The 18,896-nt window shown below is 37.3% G+C and overlaps 1 protein-coding gene and 2 pseudogenes across 1 annotated transcript; 1 reads left to right on the top strand and 2 right to left on the bottom strand.

Annotated features, from left to right (window-relative positions):
• The first annotated feature begins 299 nt into the window (after positions 1-299).
• LOC125603037 lies at positions 300-4,888 on the top strand (annotated as a pseudogene).
• Positions 4,889-5,338: 450 nt separating this feature from the next.
• LOC125603033 lies at positions 5,339-10,346 on the bottom strand (annotated as a pseudogene).
• Positions 10,347-10,855: 509 nt separating this feature from the next.
• Positions 10,856-15,553, bottom strand: LOC106381541 (V-type proton ATPase catalytic subunit A-like). Its single transcript, XM_013821450.3, has 21 exons — positions 15,397-15,553; positions 15,127-15,259; positions 14,768-14,894; positions 14,633-14,688; positions 14,502-14,558; positions 14,282-14,393; positions 14,159-14,196; positions 13,909-14,010; positions 13,678-13,734; positions 13,513-13,584; positions 13,324-13,425; positions 13,184-13,246; positions 12,973-13,105; positions 12,746-12,852; positions 12,451-12,645; positions 12,216-12,302; positions 12,013-12,117; positions 11,741-11,838; positions 11,591-11,669; positions 11,403-11,491; positions 10,856-11,317 (listed from the first exon to the last, which is right to left on the bottom strand). Exons 2-21 carry the CDS (start codon positions 15,202-15,204, stop codon positions 11,203-11,205), a joined length of 1,872 nt encoding a protein of 623 aa, XP_013676904.1. The 5' UTR covers positions 15,205-15,259; positions 15,397-15,553; the 3' UTR covers positions 10,856-11,202.
• Between the last annotated feature and the right edge of the window lie 3,343 nt (positions 15,554-18,896).

Below are 18,896 nucleotides of genomic sequence, written 5' to 3'. Positions count from 1 at the left end.
TGATTGAAAAAATGAGATCCCAAAATTAACAATACGAAGAGAGGCCTGAGGCAGCTGCCTCTTTTCTTAACACATAGGCACTACTCTGAGTATACAATTTTCTTTTAGGAGTATAGAGATTATAAGATTTAGTTGATAAAAGAAAAGAGATTATAAGATTTCTTTTATGCGATAACATGAAAAAGATTAAATACACGTTAATCCAGTTTCATGTTGTAGTAAAAGTACATTATTAAAATATTTAGGATCCAGAAAGTATTTTGTTTCTACCTACCGTCAATGCAAGGCAAGTTTCTAGAGGTGATTAAAGAGAGATGTGATCGTTTAAATTTACACCATCTGTTACACTTTTCAATATTAGAAAAAGGTCAAACCAAACAAATGAGTTTGTACTATAATCTATCTGAAATTAGATTATCAGCCAAAAAAAAACCCTTAAATAACAACCGTTAGAAAAGAGGAAATCCTCTAACCCATTACAAAATCAAAACTTTTTAACATTTTTTTTTCATTTTCTGAAATCCAAGTGAAGTTTTTTCTCTCAAAGGATATTTGTTCTTTTCCATCCTTTTGTTTGTTATTATTTCTCAAAAGGATAAGTAAATATATAGAAGAGAAATAATGTGGCTACCAAAAGCAAATAACGGAGGAAAGAAAGAAACAGGAAAAGGTTCAGTAGCAGTTGCAATAGACAAAGACAAAGGAAGCCAACATGCTCTTAAATGGACCATCGAAAATCTTGCTTCTCGTGGCCAAACCATCTCTCTCATTCATGTCCTCTCCAAATCACATTCTTCTTCTTCTTCAGGTTCTAAACACTTCTCACATTCATCATTTATTAGGGTTCTTCTTGACGGAAAGAACCCTAAGTTTTGTTTTTTTATGCTGTAGATATTGCAGAAGCAACACCACAGCAGAAGCAGGAATCAGAGAAGTTAGCTCAAGATCTCTTCGTGTCCTTCCACTGTTACTGTTCCCGTAAAGAGTGTTGACAATCAAACCCTATGCTTTTAGGGTTTGGATCTTTTAACAATTTTTTTATATATTTCTTGGAGCAGATAAACTGTCAAGACATATTACTTGAAGACATAGATAAAGTGAGAGCCATTACCGAATTTGTTTCATCTTCCGCAATAGAAAACCTAGTCGTTGGAGCTGCATCACGTAATGGCTTCATGAGGTATATATTATAGTCTTTCTTCTTTCATGTTTTGTAACAAAGTCTTGAATATATATAATATTCTCCGAGCAGGCGATTCAAAACGGATTTGCCAACAACTCTATCAAAGCAAGCTCCAGATTTCTGCAATGTTTATGTCATTTCAAAAGGCAAGATTGCTTCAGTAAGAAATGCATCTCGTCCTGCTCCTTATAAAAGTTCAAAGCAGCTCTCTGAGTTTGACAATCAACACCCTACCACTCCTGAGAAAGCACCAAAACACCATGATCATAGCCAGTCTGCAGGTTTGATTACTTCCTTAAAAAAAAAATGTATTCTCAGAATCTGTTCTTATTATGTGTTTCATTGGTTTTTGCAAACAGGTAGTACGCCATCCAGGCCTCGTCGATCAGTTGAATATGATTCTATAAGGTAAGGACATCTGAAGCAATTAAAATGATGTCTTTGGTCAATGTTCTAAAGAAATCGGTTTAGCGTATAGGCCTAAACAACAAATCGGTCATAATCGAAAACAATGTTAAAAAATCTAATTAAAACAGTTTAAATCATTTTAAATCGGTTAATGTAGTTTAAGTTGGTGTAATTTGATTTAAATTTATGTAAATCAGTTGTGTAAGTCCACAAGTTTTTTTTATTTTGTTTTTGTATATCTATTTGTTATAATTCATCAAAATAATTTTATAAATAAACTTAATAAATTAAAATATATAATATATAATAAATAAACAAATAATTCGTTGAGGTCTAGTCCCAATAATCCACCTAGTCACTAGGCCTATACAAATCATTCTAGTAAACATGGGTCTAAAATATTTTGAACATCTTATATTTTTTTGTAGATCACCGTTAGTGAGACGACAAGGCAAACAATATGGAGACTTATATGATTCAGATAGCGACCTTTCATTCATCAGTCCATCTTCACATAGAGACTCTCATGACATTTCCTTCATCAGCTCAGGGAGACCAAGCGTTGACCGCTCTTCCTTCACTCACGATTTTCCTGAATCTGGAAGGAGTTCAAGAATGTCAACAAGCTCAGAGTTTAAGTTCAGTGATCCTAGTTTCCCTAATGAATCATCTACATTCTCTGAAGAGAGTGGTGGAACATCTTCATATTCATCTCAAGGCGTGGTTAGTACTAGTAGTTTACTCAAGATCCTTCACTTTTTTTTTGTTCTCTTAAAATGTTGTGAAGAACGTGAATTATTCACGAAGAAAACAAAGAATACTTAGAGAGGCAAATACCCGTTTTAGGATATATACATTTATCATGTGAATGAATTTATACAACCTCAAAACCTAATTTTCATTTTCCATTTAGGAAAAAATCATAATCTACTAAAGATTTGTCCGGCCCAAAGATGTGGCATTTTATTGAGATTTACTTCCAGAATCAACATAAGGATTTCATTTAGAATGTTTGCTTAGATGTGTGTTTGTTTGTTTGTTTTGTTGCAGGATGATATTGAAGCTGAAATGAAGAGGCTGCGTCTAGAGCTCAAACAAACCATGGATATGTATAGTACAGCCTGCAAAGAAGCTTTAAGTGCTAGACAACAGGTAATAAAATACACTAGGCATTGAACTCTACAACTCCTGTTTATTGTAGTGGAAGGAGACTAATACATGTAAACTGAATGTTGTTTTTCTGATATTTTAGGCATCGGCGCTGCAAAAGCTCAGAACTGAAGAGGAAAGAAGGTTAGAAGAAGCAAAGAGTTCAGAGGAAGCAGCAATGTCAATAGTGGAAAAGGAGAGAGCTAAAGCCAAAGCAGCCTTGGAAGCTGCAGAAGCTGCAAAGAGATTAGCAGAAGTGGAAGCTAAGAGAAGAGTAACTGTAGAAATGACGGCTTTGAAAGAATCAGATTCATTCTCTCATGGATTTGTTCGGTATAGGAAATACACTGTTGAAGAAATAGAAGAAGCCACTTCAAATTTTGACGAGTCTAAAAAAGTTGGAGAAGGAGGCTATGGTCCTGTCTTTAGAGGCTATCTTGATCACACAAGTGTTGCTGTTAAAGTTCTACGTCCTGATGCAGCTCAAGGAAGATCACAGTTTCAAAAAGAGGTAATAAAAAAACATTCTTACAAAAGTGTTTTCATCTTTACACAAACATATCAACTGCATGCGGGTTCGGATAGTTCGAAATTTAGGTAGCTCGGTTCGAGCAAAATCTTCTGAACTGAACAGGAAAAAGTTCGGTTATGTATTCTGGTAGTTCGGTTTTTACATTTTTTACCAAAATAAACCAAAGTTTTTTGTTTCGATTATATTTCGTTAAAAATTTGGTTAAATTCAGGTATTTTCGGTTAAGTCGGGTTATTCAGTTTTAATCCAATTCAAAATTTGGTTAACAATTTTTTTTTGAAAAACCGAACTAACTGATTACCGAAACAAACTAACTGATTACTAAACCAAACCAAACCGAAAATCAAAGTTTTTTTACAAACCTGCTGAAATGAATCAAACTCGTAACCGAACTAACCGAAAATTTTGGTTCGGTTTGGTTCGGTTCAAAACCGCATGCCTAAACATATGTTTAAATGTCTTTTTGCAGGTTGAAGTGTTGAGCTGCATAAGGCATCCTAACATGGTGCTTCTTCTTGGAGCTTGTCCAGAATTTGGGATCCTTGTTTATGAATACATGGCAAAAGGAAGCTTAGAAGATAGACTTTTCATGCAAGGCAACACACCGCCAATTTCTTGGCAGCTACGTTTCAGAATCGCTGCTGAGATAGCTACAGGACTACTCTTCCTCCACCAGACCAAACCTGAACCAATTGTCCACAGAGACCTTAAACCAGCAAACGTGCTCCTAGACTACAACTACGTTAGCAAGATCAGTGATGTAGGGCTAGCCAGATTAGTCCCTGCGGTAGCAGAGAACGTTACACAGTACCGAGTCACTTCAGCTGCAGGAACGTTCTGTTACATTGATCCTGAGTATCAACAGACAGGAATGTTAGGCGTGAAATCAGATGTTTATTCACTAGGGATCATGCTGCTGCAGATCTTGACAGGGAAACAGCCAATGGGTTTGACTTATTACGTTGAACAAGCGATAGAAGAAGGGAGACTTAAGGATATGCTTGATCCAGCAGTACCAGATTGGCCTATGGAAGAAGCCATGTCGTTAGCTAAGCTTTCACTTCAATGTGCAGAGTTAAGAAGGAAAGATAGACCTGATCTTGGGAAAGAGATATTGCCTGAGCTTAATAGGTTAAGAGATATTGGTGAAGAGAGTCTAGGGAATGTGATTAATGCAGGAAGCCACGGGAACTCTGCTAACACTAGCCAAGTCTCCATCTCATCATCTGTGAGTTTTGTTCTTTATCTAAAACTGCTCGTAAATGTTTGAACTTTATGTTGTTTTGTAACCTTTTATATTTGTTTCTTCCTTGCAGAGTGATCCTTTTGTAACGAGTTCAGAATCTCTACCTGAAGAATCTCAATCCTAGTATTGGGATCATCTTGTTTTTTTTAACGCTAAAGATTTGCAGGAATTAAAACAAAGACACAGCAAGTTTCTTTGATGTTCATCAGAAGCTTGAAGAAGAAGTTAGGGTAGAGCCTAGTGAATCTGTTATTCTGTTATAATATTGATATTGTAATGGCTTTTAATAAGACCCATCACGGGTATATAACCCCATTTATCTGTAAGATGGGCCACACTAATGTATTAAAAGAATGACATTATTTAAATGGAAATCGTTATATTTATCGGTAAACAAAAGCAGCTACGAAACTACTCCCTCACCGAGGATGTTTTACAGAATTTTAATGACTTTTACTTTATTAAAATTGTGTACCAATTATATTTAATAATCTATTTTATAATTGACTGATTATTACTTTATGTTTAATGATACTTTTTAGACAAAAATAATTTTCTTAATATGTATGTTTCTACTTAAACATCTTATATTTAAGAACAGAGAGTATATCTTAATCTTGGAAACTGTTTCTTGCCTGAAATAGAGGGAACTGTAACTCTCAGAAAAAAACTGTATGAGAGTTATTGATTGGTTGATTCATTCACTCATGCTACGAGAGCAGACAAATGTCTGTCCGAGTGGGAGGCAACTAAAGAAGAGCAAGAAGTGCTAGAAAGATGAAATCTAGTAGTGAGAGTTAAAAAATCTCCAAAAGTCACATTGGGCCTGATTAAATGTCTCTAGACTTGCTTAAAAGTGTCACTAAACTCAAAAACAGAAACATCTCGTTTATTCAGATGAAATGAACATACCAAAACCATTAATCCATGGGACACACTCATAATCATAACCAACCTCTCCCTACCTCGCTATGTTTGTGCAGGAGACGGTCTCTAGGTGGGTAAGTAATGGTCCTCACTCACAGGAAAACCGGAGCCATGACAAGAGTTATAGTCGCAAGCATCTTGATGAGCACATGAATGGACGGACCAGCCGTGTCCTTGAACGGATCTCCCACACTGCAATTTTCAAATGAATACTAATGAGAAAAATCGCTTTTATGAATACAGCTTTGATCGAGATTTTTTTTTTTGAAGTAAAAAAACGAAATGCTTACGTATCACCAGTCACCGCTGCTTTGTGAGCTTCACTTCCTTTGCCACCGAGTGCACCAGTCTCTATGTATTTCTTTGCATTGTCCCAAGCACCACCCGCTGTGTTTAGGAATAGTGCCATTAAGATACCACAAACCGTTGCAAACATGAGCATAGACGCTACAACTTTAGCTCCAAGCAGAGGTTGTCCCGTGTAGTATCCCAATATCCGGAACACCAAACCTGAGAGAGAAAGAGCCAAGAGGTTTTGTTTTGTTCACAATCTTCTTGATCCAGTACAATAATACAAAAGCATTATTAACTTACCAACTACAATGGGCGATGCTATAGCTAAAGCTCCGGGTTTTATCATTTCCCTCAAAGCTGCAGATGCTACGATGGCAACACAGCGGCTATAATCTGGCTTCTCCTTGTACTCCTGTTACAGCAAGTTAGTCAACAACGACAAGCCCATAAACATAGAAGAAGAAAGGAAAACTATGCTCACCATTATGCCAGGCCTCTCTATAAATTGTCTTCTTACTTCGTTAACAACCTCTTGTGCAGTTCGTCCAACTGCCGCGCATGCCCAAGCACTAAAGAGGAAAATAAGCATGGAACCAATAGTCCACCTACGAAGACTTCTGGGATAGCAATATCAACCTGTTTTTGATCCGAGGATGAGTATGAGAAGCTGTCTGAACATGAAAGATACAACAAAGGTTTTGTAATAACATTTACCTCTTTGAAAGACACACTAGCAAAAGCTGAAACCTCGTCCATATACGCACTAAAAAGAAGGAACGACGCAAGTGCAGCAGACCCAATGGCAAAACCTTTTGTTGTTGCTTTTGTTGTGTTCCCAACAGCATCAAGAAGATCAGTGATCTCACGGACACTCTCTGGCTACATTAATTACGTCTATATTAGTATATATATTTAAAACATAGAAGCCTTTAAAACCAATCATGTGACATTTACCTGCTGGCTCATCTCGACGATTCCACCAGCGTTATCAGCTATGGGGCCAAACATGTCCATAGTAAGAACATAAGCTGCAGTGCTTAGCATTCCCATAGTAGCAACAGCTGTTCCGAATAGCCCTCCAGTGGGGATTCCGTTTTCATCAACTAGTCCCGAGGTATTGCCCAGCCAATAAGCAGATATTATAGCAACACTTATAACCAAGACGGGAAGAGCTGTCGATTCCAGACCCAAGCTGACCCCAGCAATTATATTGGTTCCGTGGCCAGTCGAGCTAGCAAGAGCCAGCGTCCTAACAGGCTCATGCTTATAGTCTGTGTAATATTTGGATATCCAGACAAATGCATAGGCTGTGATGATGCCAACCAACCCACATAGAGCGAAACTGAACCATGCAGATGGAGCTTGTTCGGTGTAAAGCAACCAGCGAGTGGACTACAAAACATATATAATGATGTCAGAAGAAGATTAAAGAAAATCAACAGAAGAAAGAAGACAGTAAATGGTCGGACAATATTACCGCGCCAAAAGTCAAAACCGCTAATATAATCGTCAGAGAATATCCTTTCTGAAGTACAGCCATTGGATCCTCTACCGGAGATTTGACGCTAGCATTACGTGTTCCCTTGATTGATAATATACCAATTGATGATATTACCAAGTCAAAAGAATGAACAACTAGAGGAAATAGGATAAAGCCTGATGGATCTGCGTAATACATAGAAATTCTAGTAAGCACAGAGTTGATCATTTAAATTGCAAATCACCACCACGACTAGAAATGGCCAAGTAATGATATTCTATAAGTTGACGTAGTCAAGCGTAACTAACACTACAGATTTCATGAAAAGTAGTCTTCCTTCAATTTTCACATCATGCCTACACAGATTCATATTCTAAACTACAAACTCTATACACATTCTATATGGCTTTTCAAATCCTACGCAGTAATAATGCACCCTCCAGTCATTGCGGATATAGTGACCAAAACAACCATAAAGCGTAGATGTTTTTGAAAACAAGATGTGCAATCTTATGAGCTAAAGTTCTCTACACAATTTCTTAGGGTTGCATTACAAATTATAATCCTAGATGTCTTTTTGATCAGCATAAGTCAGGAACTCAAACCATAGATCAGATATATTTCATGTGAGAAGTAACTTTTTACAGAAAAATCCCTACATACCTTCAATTTTGCACTTCTTAGCCATTGTTCCACCTAGTATCATAGCGCTGATAATTTCTGCAGCTATACTTTCAAATAAATCAGCACCTCTGGCAGCACAGTCCCCCACATTGTCTCCAACCTACAAGAAGACGAGAAAAAAATACTTTTAAAAGCATAAATGGCGAAAAGATAACCTTTTAAGACTTTGAATTTGGCGGGTACACTATAGAGTGTACACTGGGCATGCACAGAGCCAAAAGGACAAAGATGGAATACCAAATCAGCAATAACAGCAGGATTCCGAGGATCATCCTCAGGAATACCCTGCTCAACTTTTCCGACGAGATCTGCCCCAACATCAGCTCCCTTAGTGTATATTCCACCACCCAACTGAGCGAATAAGGCGACAAACGAAGCACCAAAACCATATCCCACGAGAAGAAGAGGCACTGTAAGAGATCATGAAAAAATACGGCTATTAGCAACATGATTAAGCAAATACTGCTACAATGAACTCCGTAAAATGATGTATACTAAGGGCATGCAGACAAGATGAAGATGTAATTGATTTTCATAGAAAGCAGAAGAGAGGACACTTACGGTCATTAACACTCATTGAGCCTGGAGAATCATCCACTCCCAACCAAACATAAAACGTAGAGTAAAGGATGGCGATACCAATCACAGCCATACCAACAACAACCAGGGCTGAAAATCCACCAGCACGAACGGCTATCTGCATTATATCTCCTTGTTAGTATTTAGTGATATGTGCACGTCCTACGAAAAATAACTAAACTAAAAAGAAAAAGAACCTGCAATGCCTCTCTCGCAGATCGTCTAGCAGCACTGGAGACCCGCACATTAGCACGAACTGACACCCACATTCCAACATATCCAGCAATACCTGAGCATAGCGCCCCCAACAGAAATGCGGCAACAGTAATATAAGCAGACATCGCCCTACAGCAAACAGCAATATAAGCTAAGTATCATTCATAACAAAAAAAAAAAAAAAAGATTAAACAAATCTTGTGTGTGTAATCATATGCATATTCACCTTCCTAAACCAGCAGCCTCTTGCTGGGGAGTCAAGCTACGGAACAGATATATGCAAAGAATCACAAAAGCTAGCAAAATAGCCATCTTGGATATAGTGCTATACTGCGTTCTGAAAAACCCTTCAGCTCCATCACGTATAGCATCTGATATCTAAGAAGTAAGAGAATCACCTCACAAATTATATCAAAAACGGAAACAAAAAGAAAAAGCCAACATCATGATTAACACCACATAAATAGAGTGAGAGCTTACCTGAACCATCTCTGGGGGTCCTTCATCTTTCGCTAAAACCCATTTGGTTAAATATAGTGACAGAAGGAAGCTGAAGATGCATACAGTGAAGACGAACAAGATGATAGGAGAAGTACTAGCTCCCATGAAAAAGATGGCTCCAAAGCAGATTAGCAGAATTACAGAAAGAACACGAACATTCAATCTCCTAAGAATCCGGAATATCTGCCCCAAAAAAAAAAAAACTTTTTACAATTTCAAAGGAGGGAAACAAAAATGCTAACAGAAATAAGTAATAACATGACAAAAGTGTTAATTTTTATAATCAAATCTTAATGAACTGACTCAACCAAGAAGAAAAGCACTAACCAGTGGACTGTAGGTTTTACTACGCATGTTGGGAAAAGCCCTAGGCCTGTCACTGAAAGACAACAAACTGGCCTGCTCAACATCTTCATCCATCATCATCTATTGAGCTGAGTTTTCCCTCCGGACTTATGGATACAGGCAATGACGCTGAGTTTGTGATATATACTACAAGATTCTCTTCCGAATGTTAACACTACTTCATAAGTTAGCACGAAGCAACCATCCAAGTCTAGCTATATCTTTGATTCCAGCTTCTTCAAACTTTCTCAGTTGGTAATGAGCAAGAGTTGAAGTTTCCACCTAATCAAAGATCCTGACGAAAATAGAAAAGCATTATTAACCCATGAGTTTTCTCTTCACCTACCGAATAACATTTTCAAATTAAATTCAAAATAACGTTCCTCCTATGTACGCAAAACGCAACCAGATAACGCAATTAAACAAAGACCGCATGAGACCCTAAAAGATCTAAACGAAAGGGACTATGCATCAGACTTCATCTGCCTAACACTATTATACTTCAATCGCGTTAGATCTAACTTCCGTTACTAAGAGAACCTTTTTACATGATCTACACCTGGAAATTGATTGCGTAAGCGAGAAGAGAAATTACACGGCGGCTTTCCCGGGAATGATCAGGAGGAAACCGCCATTGGCGTAAGCTTGTCCTTGCCGAAGAAGCGCTCTCTCCTCCTCTCTCTCTTGTCTCCGAATACTTTCTAGAGAACTTTCGGAATATTTTTATTTTTGGTACTATTTTCGTAAAAAAAAAAGTAATTGTTTTTCACTCCTTAGTGAGTTAGTGACACATCCTATCCAATGACACACTGCCACTTATCACTCTTCTCGTTTAAGTAATTATCCATATAGCTCCATACTATTAAAAACTTATCTAAAACACCCTCAATTGCTTAAAAATGTCTGCTTTGTCGAGAAAAAAAATAAATATTTGCTAGTAGGCCGTCTAGGCTAGCCCAAACATATGGGCCTAGCTCATCTTACATTTTCATATGTGGCCCATATAGAGAGAGAACAACTAAGAACCAATACTAACTTGATCATACCAGTGGCTCGATCACGACGGAGCTCTCCTGGCGAACTAATCTCTGCCCGTGTTTGAACTTTGAAGTTATAAGAATTGCTCAGCCAGCCGTTACCATTTCTGAGGATTTCTTAACAGAATTACCTCCTTGGTGTTAAGATTTGAAGAGGATGTTGATGACAAGCGAGTTCTCGCCTTGGTCTTCCACACGTATACCAACATCAACAAGTATATTTTAAATCAAACCATAGGACAAACATTGTTGGCCAATGTGGACCAAAAGAAAAAATACAAAATGATGATATTATGGGAAAGTAAAAGTATCACCAATAGTTTTTTTAAGTGCATTTGGACAATAATAACAATAACTTATTGAATTGAGAGGTACATCAAATCAAATAGATGACTCACTTTGGCTGTACCTTATTACCATCAAAACGAAAACATACAAAACAAAAAACAACGAATCAAACATATTACACAGCACAGCCGGAGATTCATGACGTTCGCAGGGATAAAACTCGATCGATCGAACCAAACCACCGATAAATAGAATACCAACCACTATGATAGTTGTTTGGCTCAAAACACACAAGAGAGCACTTTTCGGACTTGTGGAGACTCTGACGAGAGCTTACCGAGTTTCATCCTCCAAGGCACGGAATCCAGCAGTGAGATCCTCGTACAGTTTCTTGAATTTAGCCACAAGCGCAGCCTCCCCTTCTGCTGGATCTTCGAACTTCTGAGACCTGTTGTTTCCATCGACTCACAACTTCAGTTCCACACACATTTCACTAGAGCTATATAATGATTGATTCATTGAAGTTTGCTTACACTAAACGGTAGAAAAGATCTCCCAAACGATGCTTGATGAGAGTGTAAGTAATCTTTTGACCATCCATTCCAGCTGCTCTTTCAACCGCCTGTTGTATCACCCAACAACATTTTGAGACCAAGTTACAATTTTACTGGGCAAACCAATTTACCAAAAAAAATATCCACTTCACAAAGCATCTTAGTACCTGATTTGCTAGGTTGTAGAAATGGATAATGTTACGCATCATCCACACAGACTTGTAGAAAGGGCAGAACTTGTCATATCTGTTAAAGATTCAAGAATAAATAACTCGTTGAGAGAGAACTAAAGCAAAACGAAGGGAGACAAATCTTACGGTGTGAAAGCGTTTTGAGCAAGGTAGTCTTCCCTCAATAACTTAGCTGTTTCCAAGGTGATTTTGTCACCTTCCGCTAGCGCATCTTTTCCCACAAGCTGCACACAAAGTGTAACGCACGGGTCAAACAAATTCCTTCATAAAAAAATATCTGCTGAAGAGCAATTTTTTCTATAACTTGAGTCAAAGTTTAGATGCCAAGACAGTCGCTAAGAGACCAAAACTTATTAGTAACAACATTAGATGGTTTAAGAAGGATAAGTGACACGTACCTGGACAATTTCATTAAGATCATCTTCCCTCTGCAACACCTCTCTGGCCTTTGTCCTGATGTTGATGAAATCTGGATCGAACTTCTCATAGAAAGATTCCAATGCCTGAGAAAACAAAGCAACTTTTCATACATACAAGAACTTCGACACATAGTATACACCTAGACAGGTATGAAGGAAGACACGGGAATATTTAACCATACCGTGGAATACTTTGAGTAGGAAATCAGCCAATTAACAGAAGGAAAATGCTTTCTCTGGGCAAGCTTTTTATCCAAACCCCAGAAGACCTGTATGAAAGAAAAAGAGCAACCAAATTGGAAGAGTAAGGATTTCAACGTAGACTAAAAAAATGCTAATATATACGAATCTAAGCAGATCTAGATTATGTACAAGTACAATGGAAGATGGGGAAACAGCTATGAACTAGATAATCACCTGCACAATACTAAGGGTTGCAGAAGTCACAGGATCTGAAAAGTCTCCACCAGGAGGTGAAACAGCACCAACAATTGTGACACTTCCATCACGTTCTGGTCCACCGAGACATTTCACTTTACCCGCACGTTCATAGAAGGATGCCAAACGTGCTGCTAGATAGGCAGGATATCCACTGTCGGCAGGCATTTCAGCCTAGAAAGCAAAGCAAAATATGTGTCAATAAACTGAGAAATGGAGTAACAGGACAACACGAAAATTCATAAACCAAAAGTTGTCAGAAGCAAAAGATTACCAGACGTCCTGAAATTTCTCTCAATGCTTCTGCCCAACGGGAAGTTGAGTCTGCCATCATACTAACATTGTAGCCCATATCTCTGAAATATTCAGCGATAGTGATTCCTGGAGTTCACATTGCCCATAAAGATAACAATGAGGGTTGTAACAAATTGTATGTTTGTCATTAAGAGATGGGAAACGGTCTTCTTTAAAAACTATTGGACCTAAATGGCTGAAAATTACCTGTGTAAATTGAGGCTTCACGAGCAGCCACAGGCATGTTAGAGGTGTTGGCAACCAGTGTAGTACGTTTCATGACAGATTCCTCACGACCATCAGGCAACGTCATTGTCAATTGTGGGAAGTCCATAAGCACCTAATTTATGAGAAACCATCAGACCAAAATTCTGATGTATGTGACCAATATGCATATTCAGAATGAGAAGAGGTATACCTCAGCCATTTCATTTCCTCTCTCTCCACAACCAACGTAAACAACAGCATCGGAGTTGGAGTACTATTACATAACAACAAATTAACTTCGGAAATCCGATATATCCAATCATTAAGGTGAACCAAAGTGTCACAGCCTACCTTTGAAAGTGCCTGACTGATAACAGTTTTACCACAGCCAAAAGCACCAGGAATGGCACAGGTTCCACCAAGAACGGAGGGGAAAAGGGCATCAAGCACACGCTGACAACAGGGAAAAGAAAGGGGTATCAGAAACAAATGTCTTCGAATGAACAACGACCACTGTATTAAAATTAATAGAGTGATCACCTGCCCCGTAAGTAGAGGAGTATCGGCAGCAAGTTTGGATGCAACTGGCCTAGGCGTACGTACAGGCCAGCTCTGACATATTATCAACCAGACCAATGTTATTAAGTGAACCAAATAGCTGAACGTTTGCACTTGCAAGTAGTTAGATTTAAGATACGCTCAAACCTGAAGCATGGTGTACGATTTCTTAACCCCCTGAAATTCAAGCTCTAGCACTGTATCCTGGAATATGAAAAACGCCGCCAAACAACCATGAGTAGACAGTCAATCTTTTGTCGAATCGGAATTGGTTACCAATAGATCAAGTTATCCATATATTAACTCAAACATTGAAGGACAAGAAAAGAGTTTTGGATGTATATATACAAATTGTTTGAGAGAAAGCTAAAGTCAAACCTTAAGGGAATATTGACCAGCTGGAGCAATGTAAGTGATCTTCCCCATGGCATCAGGAGGAAGGGCAACACGGTGTGTCATCAGGGTGTTCTCGAAGACGGTCTGCATTCCAAAGTTATGTTTGACTATCAGAAAAAAAAAAATATATTTTTCGGTGCAAACAAGGGAAACTCCACGTAACTAACTAACTAACTATGTACACTATATTCCCTTGCCAAGATTAGATTAAGGAGGAGTCCAACAAACTTACAGCATACAAGTCACCACCAGTTATTGTGTCTCCCTCGACTGAAACAAAGGAAAAAATAGTTGCATCAGACTAAAAACCATATAAACATTTCCACAGACAAATATATGAAGTAAAACACAATACCAAAATCATTCGGCTGGAATTCCCAAGGACAATCTTTGTCAAGAGCTGGAACAGACACACCACGAGGGATGTACACATCACCAGATCTTTTCGCAATAGTCTTCAAAGGCCTCTGTGATATTTAAAGAAATAATTGTGAGAAGCCAGAGTCTGAATTTTGTAATGTTATAACGAAACATAGATGTCATAATAAACTTCAAGATTCGAAATCCAACTGAACCTGAATTCCATCGAAGATATTTCCCAAGATTCCTGGTCCAAGCTCCACAGAAAGAGGCTGAAAAGTTCAGGATATAGTATATATGTTAGCTGTAGACTTACTAAAAAAAACAAGATAAAGAAGTCGCGAACCTTGTGAGTTCGAAGAACAGGATCATTAACAGTCAGTCCAGCTGTTTCCTCGTAAACTGATATCACAGAAGGACACATAAAACGTTAATTTCATATGCAAATATTTGAGTAAGAAGCAGAGAAAATGAGCAAAACCTTGAATGGTGGCGGAATCTCCTTCAAGACGAATGATCTCTCCAATCAAATTATCATGACCAACACGCACCAACTCATACATAGCAGCACCAGCCATACCATCAGCAACAACGACGGGACCTGAAACCTGCATCCCAAAAACTTCTATATCATTATCACTAACATCACTAAGAAGTATCAGATCAGATCAGATCAGAAACTAGCATACGAGTTACTTAACCAAGACGAAATCAACAGATTCAGAGTTCTCCAAAACAAATCCACCAATCTACTTGTAGTAGATCGACTTAATATCTACCCTATAACATAGATAGGCAAAAACAAAACGATATAAGATCGACGAAACGGGATGATGATACCTTGCGAACGTAACCATACTCGCTCTCCTTCTCATCATCCTCGAAGGTCGTGAGCTTTCCTGCGTAAAACGGCGGCATTTTCGCAGCAACCAGAGATTCAAATCCGATCGAGCAGGAACACAAAATTCACCTCCTGAAAAAAATGGCGAGATCCGATCAAATACCGTCAATCAGAAACGGTCAAAACCTCCGAGCGAGATCGGAGATCAAGGAAGAAGATAACATTTCCGATTCAGAGAGAGAGAGAGAGAGAGAGATGGAGATCCTCACCAGTGAAGAGACGGGAAGAGTGGTCACGAGAAGAGAGGGAAGGGGAGGCACGTAGGTAGATATTTACAGAATTGTAGAAGAAGTTGATCTGATTGACGAAATCGTGGAGCGATCCTCTACATGACATCACACCTTACGCTTGTGGATTCGGCTCCGTGCTTCATTAGCTAGCCACGTGACAGATTACTTATGGCCTTGATTCTTTTAAGGCCCATGGGTCCGTCTAGGGATGGGTAAATAAACCGAACCCGAAAACCCGAACCGAATCCGATCCGATAAAAATGAATTCGAACCGATCCGAACCCAACGTAAATACCGAATGGGTCATGTTTTGTGGTATTTCGGGTTATGGGTATTATCCGAACCGAACCCGAATCTAAATGGATATCCGATAGAACCCGAAACATTCAAAACCTCGAAAAGATCTTGTACCAAACATGATCTCAATTCCTAATATGTATCCAAAATACACTAAGAAATATTGAACATCTAAAATACATATCTATTACATGAAGGTTGGTGGTTCTATTACATGAAGGTTGATGGTTAAAGATGGCCGTTGAATCTTGAAGTATTTAGATTTTGTTTTTGTTTTCATTAAACAATGTTTCTCATTTCATGAGAACTTGGTTTTCGTTTTATGCTTTTATTTATTTGGTTTTATTTTTATCAGTAAATATGTTTACTTTTCGTTTGATTTTGAATGATCACGGTTGATGTTCCTTATTTTTGAATTGATTTTAGTTAAGTTTTGGTTACAAAATAGGTACAAATCAGGTATTTTAAAACTGAAGAACCGATTTTACTCATGTTTTGGTTATAAAATAGGTAAAAATCAGGTACTTTTGAACCGAAAAACCGATTGGGACCCGAACCCGAAAGTATATTGGGTTGTACCGGTTCTTTGAAGATTTACTAACCCCGACCCGAACCCGATAAAACCCGAACCGGTCCCGAACCGAACTTTCATATAATCCGAATGGGACTGATTTTGATAAACCCGAAAAACCGAAACCCGATTGGATAAAACCGAAACCCGATTGGGACCCCGAATGCCCATGCCTAGGTCCGTCGTATATTTCTCGTTTTTTTTACTCTAATTTATCAAGACATTACATTTATGAAAAAAATTATATATAAAAAATATACGATTACATAATCGTATATTTCTCGTTAATTACTACATTATTTCGCGTCATATATAAATGTGCATAAAACATTAGGGGTGGATACTGAGCCCCCTCTTTATTTTCAGATACTTGATACTCAATTCGATTTGTTAAAATACAGTGAAACCTTTATAAATTAATAATGTTGAGATTACACTAAAACTATATTTTTTTATTAATTTATAGAGATATTAATTTATCGATATATTAATTGAACCAAAAATTTAATTTGGAACTGTAAAATTATATTTTTTATATAAATTTTTAGTGTTTATTAATTTATAAAGTATTAGTTTAAAGAAGTTATACTGTAGTTAAATTTTCTACTTGTATTTGATTCGGTTTATATAGATTATTAGACTGTAGTGTTTTAATAAATATTTTTGATTTTTAAATTATAAATATTTATTGAGTTTTGTTTATAATAAAATAATGTCAATATTAAGTATTATTATTGTATAAACCGAATAAAATTAAAAGAATCAAATTGTTACAAAAATAACGAAGCTTGGCACTTGACTTGTATTTGCAAATAATAAAAATTAGATACGTGTTACCCGATTTAACAATAACAAATTTTTGTCTTTTTAAAACCAAATACGGGGTAAGCATTGGATATAAGCCGAGTGCCAAATAATTATGCCTACCCTATAAAAACATATTTGCAAGATGTTTAGGCCATTTTACAGAATGTAAAAACACAGTCACAACTTACAACTTACAACTTACAACTCACAAGTTACATGCAATAAGCTTTCACCAAAAAAAAAAAAGAAGAAGCTTTCTCTGTCTCTTTGCATCATCATGTATAGATTAGCACTTTTAGTGCATGTATAAATCAAATTACAATCATATTAAATAATATCGTAGCTTTTATTTAAGAAAAGTGCTAAAATGTTATTTTGTATATTATTTATCAATTTGATAATTAGTTTAATAAAAATATAATATAAGTTAAGATTAATCAACCTGTTTTTCTAAAAGTTCTGAATTTAATTTTCATAATGACAGGTGATTACAAAAAAAAATGTTAGTAATGTGACAAAATTTCACAAAATTGACTTTTTCTTTTATAACTTTTCTTTTGCCATGCATTAAAATGAGAATATTTGTTCATGTACTACAAGAAAACAGCGTAATTCTGACGGACATTCTGACGGAAAATGAGATCCTCAGAATATTCCGACGAATTTCCGAGGAAATTCCGAGGAAACCCAAATTTTGGGTTTCCTCAGAATTTCCTCGGAATATACCGATGAAATACCGAGGAAATCATACTTCCTCGGAATATACCGATGAAATACCGAGGAAATCATATTTCGTCGGAATTTCCTCGGCATAGTCCGAGACTTTTCCGATGATTCAAGGCTTTACTTTTAGGGTTTCTGTTTCTTCGGAAAAGCCTCGGAATATTTCGAGGAAATTCTGAGGAACACTTGTTTTTCTTCGAAATTTCCTCGGAATATTCCGAGGCTTTTCCGAGGAAGTAGGGTTTTTAAACCGAAAACAACGTTTTGCGGTTTGAATAACACTTATATAACCCCTATTAAGTGTCTTAGACTGATTATGAAGTAAAAAATTTGCTTAAGTGAAACACTTATATAACACTTTTCCGATTGTATGAACGAAATCCCCACAACATAAGAGAAACACTTATACACTTTAATGAACGGTAAAGGGAATACTTACAATTCGTTTTGAAATTTTGTTATTTCATGGTTTATGATCATCTATACAAAGATTCCTCAATGGTATGCATTGCATTTGTATAAGAAATGATATAGGGCAAAAAAATTTGATGTTTTGAAACCCCAAACATGTGTTCCTCGGAATTTCCTCGGAATATTCCGAGGAAATTCCGAGGAACAATATAAATTAATAGAAATACATGCACATGATATTCTTTTCCTCGGAATTTTTTCATTTAACCGGGCAAAAAAGCCTCCAAATATTTCGCGAAAATTGAAATTGAAAATACTGAGGGAATTCCGACGGAAAATATCCGTCGGACCCTAGGTTTTATAAACTCGAAACGCATCTTCTTCCCCATTTCTCTCTTCTTCCTCTCCGGCGATCTCTCTCTCCTTCCGGCGTTCTCCACCTTCTCTCGCGACGATCTCTCCGGCGAATCCTCTCCATTCCCTTACAAATCATGTAAGGACCCTATCCCACTCTCTTAGGTCCTATTTGTTAGGTTTTTAAGTAGATTTGATGATTTCGGAAGTCTTTTGATAGATTTTTGTTAGGGTGATTGGGTAGGATTGTGATTTGTTGTGTAATAGGTTTAGAATTGTGATTTGGTTGTGTTGAATTGATTTAGAATTTTTTTAT

Source organism: Brassica napus, unplaced genomic scaffold (assembly GCF_020379485.1).
Source record: "Brassica napus cultivar Da-Ae unplaced genomic scaffold, Da-Ae ScsIHWf_3070;HRSCAF=3881, whole genome shotgun sequence".
NCBI lineage: Eukaryota > Viridiplantae > Streptophyta > Magnoliopsida > Brassicales > Brassicaceae > Brassica > Brassica napus.
The sequence above is the reverse complement of the archived record's forward strand: the minus strand, read 5'-3'. Positions and strand labels throughout refer to the sequence as shown.

Bases quoted from the DNA above. Each gene is read 5' to 3' on its own strand.
- LOC106381541 (XM_013821450.3), bottom strand. From the start codon at position 15,204: ATGCCGCCGTTTTACGCAGGAAAGCTCACGACCTTCGAGGATGATGAG. The intron at 13,585-13,677 runs GTTTGAGCGTAT...ATAATATGTCAG, and splicing joins AATCGTACACCATGCTTCAG to AGCTGGCCTGTACGTACGCC. The intron at 11,318-11,402 runs GTAAGCAAACTT...TGGAAACAACAG, and splicing joins GATCTTTTCTACCGTTTAGT to GTCTCAGAAGTTCGAAGATC.